Here is an 8,613-nt window from a genome sequence, read left to right as displayed (position 1 = left end):
AGGGGTTGTGGCTCAATGATAGAGCACTTGCCTAGTACATGTGAGGCACTGGGTTTGATCCTCAGCACCACATAAAATAAACAAATAAATAAAGTTTAAAAAAATGATAGGGCTGGGGATGTAGCTCAGTTGACAAAGTGCTTGCCTCTCATGCACAAGGCCCTGGGTTCAATCCCCAGAACTACAAAAAAAAAAAAAAGAATAAAAGGGTCTGGGGATATAACTCAGTGGTTAAATTGTCCCTGGGCCCTGGGTTCAATTTCAATCTTGAGTACTAGAAGAAAAAGGAAGGAAGGATAAAAGAGATAGGGAGGATAATAGGACTGAGGGTACAAGGAGAGAATTTGGGAATGGATCCTAGATCCAGCTCATTACTAGATGGAAATTACTCCTCCCCTCCCAGACCAGGGACTGAATTTCCAGAAAAGACTGACCCCCTGCTTCCCATTCATTGGCTCCTGGTTTCTTGGGATGTTTCTCTTCCTTCCTCAGGACTAATTAAAAGCTACAGATCAAGTAATGAGTCTAGTTGGATGGGAATTCAGAAAATCATGAGCCTCAAAATGAAAGATGGTTTGACCCCAAACTGACCTTCCCTCTTGAGGAAGAGGAAATGAGTTCAAGTGGAACATACTGACACCCAATTCAGCTGCTCACATACATCCAAAGTAGAAAGTTTCTCAGATAGCCTGATACTTTAATTTGGGCGAGGACCAAAGATAAACATGTTGGGAATCCCCCAACCACTGGTATGTGTTAGAAAGATCTATACCCCATTAAAGCCCCATCCACTCTCTCACACGCAATCCAGATATACTCAACTGAATTAGAAAAGTTAGAAAACAAAATATAGCAGGGCATGGTGGTTCATGCCTGTGATCCCAGTGACTCAGAAGGCTAAGGCAGGAGGATCTCAAGTTTGAGGCCAGCCTCAGCAACTTGGTGAGTCCCTGTCTCAAAATGAAGACAAGGCAGGAAAGACGGTGGAATGAGATGGACATTATTACCCTATGTACATGTGTGAGTGCACATATGGTGTGACACTACATCTTGTACAACCAGAGAAATGAAAAGTTGTGCTCCATTTGTGTACAATGAATTGAAATATATTCTGCTATCATGTATAACTAATTAGAACAAATTAATTTAAAAAAAGAAATAAATTAAAAAGGTTGGGGGCCAGGTGAGGTGGCGCATAGCTATAACCCAGAGGCTGGGGAGACTGAGGCAGGAGGATCACGAGTTCAAGGCCAGCCTCAGCAAAAGCGAGGCACTAAGCAACTCAGTGAGACCCTGTCTCTAAATAAAATACAAAATAGGGCTGGGGATGTAGCTCAGGGGTCGAGTGCCCTGAGTTCGATCCCTGGTAACCCCCCCCCCAAAAAAAAATGGCTGGGCTGTGGCTCAGTGGTTAAGCATCCCTGGATTCAATCCCCAGTACCAGAAATGAATAAATGAATGAATAAAATGTAAAGGCAAACATTGGGGCTAGGAATATAGCTGGGTTACAACACATGCTTCGCATGCATGAGGCTCTGGGTTCAATGCTAGCACTAAGATAAAAAGAAAGTAAAACTACTTGTGTAGTACTTGATACTGTGGGCCAAGTTCTGTTTGTTTGTTTGTTTTTTGAGACAGGGTCTCAGTAAATTGCCCAGGCTGCACTTAAACCCCTGGGCTCAATTTCCCCTCCCACCTCTGCTATCAGAGCAACTTGGATTATAGGTACATGCTACCATGCCTGGTCAAATACTGTTCTAAGCACTTAAATACAGTAATACATTTAAATTTCACCAGAGTCTTGGGCTGGGGATGTGGCTCAAGCGGTAGCGCGCTCGCCTGGCATGCGTGCGGCCCGGGTTCGATCCTCAGCACCACATACCAACAAAGATGTTGTGTCCGCCGAGAACTAAAAATAAATAAATAAATAAATTTAAAAAAAAAATTAAATTTCACCAGAGTCCTATAGGGTAGAAACTATACTGTCCTCCTCACTTTACAGATAAGAAAACTGAGGCATAGAGGAGTAGAGCTGGATTTAAACCAGGCAGTTTGGTCCAGATCCATACATTGCCCGCCACCATTGGTGCTGGAGATAGAACCCAGGGCCTCAAGCACACTAGGCAAGTGCTCCACCACTGAGCAGCATCTTACCAAGCTCTTAACCACTTCCCTATGCTGCCTCAGGAAGAACATCATGTGCAGCATTTGTGGGCGGTGCATACCTAGTGAACCAATCCCTTATGCGTACCATATGGACAGTGAATCAGTTGGCCAAGGACCACTCTTTTGCTCATCTCCAGGGACAGAGCTTGGGATGGGAGAGCAGGGCTAGAAGCTAAAGGCAGTTAGGTGAAGGCCCACAGGACAAAGGCAACATGTGTTATAGATGGGGCACTGGGCTAGTTGCCACAGGCAAGGTTTAGTCTCTTTTGCCACTCATTTACTACATGCCCTTAGGCAAGTCACTTCCTTTACTTAAGTGGATTTTCCTCTTGGGGCTGTGGGGAAGCACCAGCACCTAGCAATACAATGCATGACATATAGTAGGTGCTTAATAAAAAATATGCTTAAGGACTGAGGTTGTAGCTCAGTGGGAGAGTGCTTGCCTAGTGTACGTGAGGCACTGGGTTAAATTCTCAGCATCACATATAAATAAGTAAATAAATAAAATAAAGGTCCATGGACAACTAAAAAACATTTAAAAAAAATATGCTTAAGCCTGAATGGACAATCCCTACACTGTCTTTCAGCTCTTAGCACACAGAAGTCTGACATGAAAGACCCCTTCACACTCTGCCACCAGCCCCTTTGAAGCAAGCTTAGTAGGGACAAAGCTAAAGGAATCTCATTAGTCTGTCTCACCTATTCCCCCTATTTCCTTATCACTTAGGAATGTGGGGCCCCCTCATAGTTCCAACAGTAAGTAATTATTATCATCTAAAACAACAAATCATTAACTAGACCCTAGATATTCTAGTCTAATAGACTTCCCACATGGGTAGCTCTTGAAAAATCAGGCAGAAGCTAGCCTCTCTCCTCTCCAGACATCTACTAAGCACAGCCATGGACAAAGCATATATATCTCAAAGATGAGTGAGAGTTTCCATGTGCCTTTGAGATCATAGTATGATTTCAGAGATGGAAAGTCTACAAATAACTGACTAAAATATATCAAGGTCTAGCTCAACAGGGCAGAAAGAGGAAATGGAGTTATTGCAATACTGTCTTTAGTCTCAAGATGATGGGGGGAGGGAAAGATACCTGTATTTTGTTCTTAACCTCAACTCTGTAGCTTGAATGGGGGAACATGTGATTTTTCTGGACCTGAGACCACCGTCCATTGTCCATTTCTCCCCCAGCCTCACCCTACAGGAGCACTTCCACCCCACATTCCTCAAGCACCAGCTGATGCTATCTCTCCACACAGGTTGAGACCTGCAAGATTTGGAACATCTCAAATCTTCCTGTCTGGGAAGCAGTCTGACACCCAAAGGTCCTCAACCCCTTTCTAGAACAAGTGGGTCCCCCATGCCCATCTCAAACACATTCCAGGATATACCCTTGAGCCACTCTCCCTCCATCCCTACCCTTTTTAAAGCTAGCTCTGCTTATCCTGAGAAGCCCAGGTTTGGGTGGGAGGGGGAAGGGCAGATACAATCAAAGGTGAGGCAGGGAGGGACCCACAGAACTGGTGTTCCCACTGGTACTGTTCCTGCCCTGATGCTTCCTCACCCTCAGTCACGCTGGGTGGGGAAAAGTCAGGTACAGACAAGATGTCCTAGTCCCTCAGTCCTTTACTTAGTTTTCATGTGGGGATACAGAACCTGATGGGCTCAGATGATGCTAAACAAATGGTACATTTATAGCCAGAGGCAGAGGCTGGCAGCATGAACCTGCGGAGCTGCAAGCTTACTCCTGCAGGAATGCCTTTGGGTTTGCACTAAAGGGTGGTCACAGCAGCAGACCAAGCTCCTGGACATGTCAGTGGCCTGGAATACTGTGCATTTACCCCATGTGCTTCAGAGATTGTCTCATCCAAGATTCAGAGAAAGGTTCTATTTGGCAACTGGGGAGAGTGCCTGTACAAGAGAGGTGTGCAAGACATAGGAGCCTCAGGTCCTTTCTGCCCAGTTCTGCTGAAAAGAAATCTTAGCAGCTCTCAATTTGAGGTGTAAGCTTGAAGAATTTAGAAATACAAACCTTTTGCTGGCAATTCCACCTTTATCTCAAAACCTCCAGCTGCCCACTCACCAGAAAGAAACATTTGAGATGGGTACAGGTGAGGATGAGTAAATCAAATCAATAATCCATTAAAAGTGTTTATTTTTAAATGGAAAGGGGAAAGGGAGTAACAGAGTCAACTTTTGGCACCTTTCCAGTCCATCACCCCCATGTTCTTCCCAACACAAAGCACTGGCAGGAGGGGCTGCAGGACAGTCACAGTGAGATCTGTACAACCCTGGAGAGGTGGGATTCAGAGTCCATCCCAGACCCATTGTACTAGAACAGGGTTAGAGCTCAGGGGCATAGGGCTCCCCTGTGGGTGAGGGTACCCGAAGCTCAGCATCATGCCTTACCACGGTGAAGAGTCCCACCACTGCCAGCAGAGCCATCACCATGACAGCAGAGCAGATGCTGAACATGTTCCGAGTGCCTGTCTTTCGATCACTGTCATGGAGGACAAGGAGCCCTAGACAGGCCAGTAAGTGTAGGGGCACCCGGAACCAGTTGAGTACCCCAGCCTGCTCTGTCTCAGGGATCACCTTTCTCCGCAGGAAGCTCATACTGGGAAAGTACAGACCACAGGCCAACTCAATAAGTAGGAAGGCAATGAAGGACTCCACTGGACTCTCCTGGCCTGGGCTGGTGGAGAAAGTCAACATGAAGAGAGAGAAGACAACGATGAGGACAGCAAGGGAGAGTAGGTGCATGGGTTGAAGGTGGTACCTCTTGGAGGTAGCGATGCGGTACAGGGAAGAACCCAGCAGGCTAGCTGCCATGAAGCTGGAGAAGACAATGCCCAGTGGGGCCCCATGTGGGTCCAGAACAGGTGTCCAGAGGAAGACAAAGATAAAGATGACACTTTCAAACAGGGCTTGTATGGTGCCCAAAAGCAGCACACGACGGTCCGACAGGAGGCAGCGCAGGCCTCCAGCACAAGTCCTTGAGAAGGCACGCTGCCGGTCATAGTTCTCTCCCCAGTTGCGAAGGGCTAAGACACCAGCCAGAGCCAGCAGAGGGATGGCGGCCACAAAAGGTGCTACAGGCCCCAACCCCATCCAGCTAGCCACAGCTTCAGCTGCCACACCTGCCACTACACCCAGTGCATGGTTCCAGAAGGCAGCTCGGGCAAAGGTAGCTGGGATCCACTCAGCAGGGAAATCATGCCGCTCCACGTGTTCATGGATGTACCAGGCCTCGAATGCTGAGAAGAGGAGGGCAGTGGACAACCCACCAAGTGCTCGGCCCACCAGCAGCACAAAGTACTCCTGAGAAAGTTTGGTTAAGCAGCATAGAGAGTAAGTGAGGGAGAAGAGGACACAAGACTTCTTACGACCCAGCCAATCCACAAGGGAGGAGGCCACTAGGCCAAAGAGGACTGTGGAGGCAAGGCCACAAACATAGAGGATGGCAATTTGACCCTCCAGGAAGTGGTAATGCTGGTAGAGTTTATAGAGGTAGGGGGCCTGGAGCCAATCAGCTGCCAGGGCAAGGAAGTAGACCTGATAAAAGTCCAGTTGAAACTGAAGGAAGGAGGGATTGCTGCAGGCCCTTCCAGGAGGTTTAGCCCGGCATCTTGACAGCTCCAAACCCAGGCAAGAGGCCAGGAGGCCTACAAAAGCCAGGTAGGCAGTCACCAGCATGGTGGGCCCCCGGACGACCTGGGGAGAAAAAGGGGGCGGGGAGGATGAGAGTCACATCCGGGTAGCACTGTCAAGGGGCTGGGTGTCTAAGCAGAGGGTAGCTCCACCCAACCCCCCTGCCAACTCCACCCTACCCCCAAGAGCTCAGACTGGAGGGACCAGTTGGGTGGGTGGGAGGAGTGGCCCGCCAGAGCTGTCTCCTAGGACACTGTGGGGCAGGGAGAGGTAAGAGAGGAGGGCGAGGCCTGAGCATTCGCCCCACCCTTGCCAGGCATGGCAAAGAGGGAGTCCCTACAGTAATCCAGGTCCTGCAAATTCTAAAGGGGCTGCTACCCTCTTCCACAACAGCTTCTGCAGTTCCTCTGTTACCTTCCATTCTTGCTGAGAAGCCCATTTTTGCCCTCAGTATCTCGACATATTCCCATGCATCTCTCTCGCCCGCGCGAGCCTCTTGTATTGCTTCATGGTCACGCGCGTGCACCTAGATTTCCCCTCCTCCAGGACACCAGCACATCCCTGCGCCCCCTAGCCCCCGCCCAGAGCCACCACACCTGCTCGCGCCTTGCTCGGCCTGGGTCTCACCTGCTGTCCCGGTCTGCGGGGACACTCCGGACACGTCCGGCTCCAGGCCGCCGGGCCGCCCTCCCCGCTCTGGCTCTGGCTTCCCTCGGGTTCCAGCAGCGCGCCCGCCCCTCACAGCCTGCTTCCGGGAGCCGGGCAGGCCTCCGGCCGCCGCCATGATGATTTCGTCACGTGACGGGGGCGCGGCGCGAAAGCCCCGCCCCATCACTCCTCCTGCTTGCGCCCGGGCGCCGGGCTCCCGAGGTCGGTGTGAGGTAGGATGGGGAGGGGAATGGTCCGCGGGGGTGGCAGTTGCTGCTCCTGATCCAGCCTGACCCGCTGCCTTCTCGTGACACTCTCTCCCACTTGTGGGGCCACCTCGACTTTAAAACTCACTTTCTCTCTTTCTCTGCGCAGAGTGCCTGGGAAAGATGCCTGCAGTGCCTCAGATCCAGGAGCTGCCTCCTCTTAATGAATTTGGCTGCCCTAAGCCAAGACGGCTTCTGGTTTTGCCTCTTTTCGCAGCATAATAACCTCCAGACAAGAAATCAGTTGCAGTCCAGACACCTGAGGGAGGCGGTGTAGGGCTGGGAACTTGGACTGGATCCTCCGACAGACCAAGGTTCCAATCCAGCTGGTAACCTGTCACTTACCAGCTGTGTGGCCTTAGGCAAGCTACATAACTTCATAGCGTCCCAGTTTCTCTGTATGAAGTCAGATCAGTGCCCAAATAAAGAAGGCTAAAGTTCAGTGACAGCATAGCTTTAACCCATTAAGTCCTCAAATTTCAATTCTGTGAATAATATTTCAACGAAATTGACAATGATGCGTTAAATTAGGTTGGAAATGATAATCTAGAGTTTATATAACTTATTAAGAATGAAAATACAGCTGGCGCATGCCTGATATTCCAGCTCCTGGGACAGCTGAGAGAGAAGGATTGCAAGTTCAAGGCCAGCCTTGGCAATTTAGCAAGACCCTGTATCAAAAAATAAAAAGGGGGGTCGGGGAGTAGCTTGGTAGTAGAGTGACTATGGGTTCAATTCCCAGTGTAAAAAAAAGAAAATACTGTAATGCCCTGTTTAGAGGTATCTTTCACATATATAAGCCAACCTATAAATAAGACATCTGGCAAATACCATATCCTTTTATACAGCATACAATATACAAAGAAGTTCTTTTTTTGTCTTTAAATATTTTTTAGTTGTTGATGTACCTTTATTTTTTATTTTTTTATTTATATGTGGTGCTGAGGATCAAACTCAGTGCCTCACACATGCCAGGCAAGTGCTCTGCTACTGAGCCACAACCCCAGCCCCACAAAAAAGTTATTTTCATGACCTTTTCAGTTTTGGTGGGAAGACCCTTTCCAGTGGTACATGCCTATGATCCCAGCCCACTCCAAAGGCTGAAGCAGGAGGATGGCAAGTTCAAAGCCAGCCTCAGCAACTTAGCAAGACCCTGTCTCAAAAAATAAAAAGGGCTGGGGATGTGGCTTAGTGGTTAATTAAGCATGTCCCTGGGTTCAATCCCTGGTACCCACTACCAAAAAAAAAAAAATTGTTTTGGTGGAAAAGAACAAAATACTTATATTACTTTGTGTGTGTGTGTGTGTGTGTGCTGGGGATTGAACCCAGGGCCTTGTGCATGTGAGGCAAGCACTCTACCAACTGAGCTACATCCCCAACCCTACATTACATTTTTGACAATATGTTTTCTGTTTTCCATGACATGGCTTGTTTTGACATTCTTGTTCTTGTTTGAGAATAATTTAACTTATCATGTCAAATCTGATATCTTGGACAGTAGTAGGTCTGGATCTTCTTCCTGGTGGTTTCTCATTGCATTGTTTTTGGAATGCTAAGCAGATGTCTTCCCTGCACCCCAGTAGTGATATTGAACCAGGGACACTCTACCATTGAGCTATTTTTCCGGTCCTTTACATTTTTTGGTTTTGAGACAGGGTCTTGCTAAATTGCCCAGGCTGGCCTCTTTTTAATCCTCCTACTTCAGCCTCCAAAGCTGCTGGAATTACAGGCAGTGGCCATTGCACCTTGCTTAGATGTCTCTTGAAATCCAGCAGATTTATGAGATCTTTCTTGTCTTTTTTCCCAAATTTGTGAATAATTCGTGCATTTACAATGCACATCAATTATTGAGTGTCTGGAGGCCAATACCATTTTTT

At 48.2% G+C, this 8,613-nt stretch overlaps 1 protein-coding gene and 1 long non-coding RNA gene across 3 annotated transcripts; one reads left to right on the top strand and one right to left on the bottom strand.

Moving 5' to 3' along the window:
- Positions 1-4,308: 4,308 nt before the first annotated feature.
- Mfsd5 (major facilitator superfamily domain containing 5) lies at positions 4,309-6,854 on the bottom strand. 2 transcript variants are annotated; one of them, XM_015493530.2, is made up of 2 exons: positions 6,450-6,854; positions 4,309-5,885 (listed from the first exon to the last, which is right to left on the bottom strand). In XM_015493530.2, the coding sequence occupies exon 2, from the start codon at positions 5,865-5,867 to the stop codon at positions 4,515-4,517; it is 1,353 nt and encodes a 450-aa protein (XP_015349016.1). In that variant the 5' UTR covers positions 5,868-5,885; positions 6,450-6,854; the 3' UTR covers positions 4,309-4,514. The 2 variants fall into 2 exon arrangements, with proteins under 2 accessions (XP_015349016.1, XP_015349018.1); XM_015493532.2 differs by lacking the exon at positions 6,450-6,854 and adding an exon at positions 6,237-6,390.
- Positions 6,600-7,281, top strand: LOC107148805. The gene is made up of 2 exons (XR_001504303.2): positions 6,600-6,703; positions 6,846-7,281. It is a non-coding gene; the product is annotated as an uncharacterized LOC107148805 (long non-coding RNA).
- Positions 7,282-8,613: the final 1,332 nt, after the last annotated feature.

This window comes from Marmota marmota, unplaced genomic scaffold (assembly GCF_001458135.2).
Source record: "Marmota marmota marmota unplaced genomic scaffold, marMar, whole genome shotgun sequence".
In the NCBI taxonomy this organism is placed as follows: Eukaryota; Metazoa; Chordata; class Mammalia; order Rodentia; family Sciuridae; genus Marmota; species Marmota marmota.
Note: the sequence above shows the minus strand (reverse complement) of the source record. Positions and strands in the feature narration are given on the sequence as shown.

What these genes read in the sequence shown, in the direction of transcription:
- Mfsd5 (XM_015493530.2), bottom strand. Translation starts at nt 5,867, where the DNA reads ATGCTGGTGACTGCCTACCTGGCTTTTGTAGGCCTCCTGGCCTCTTGC.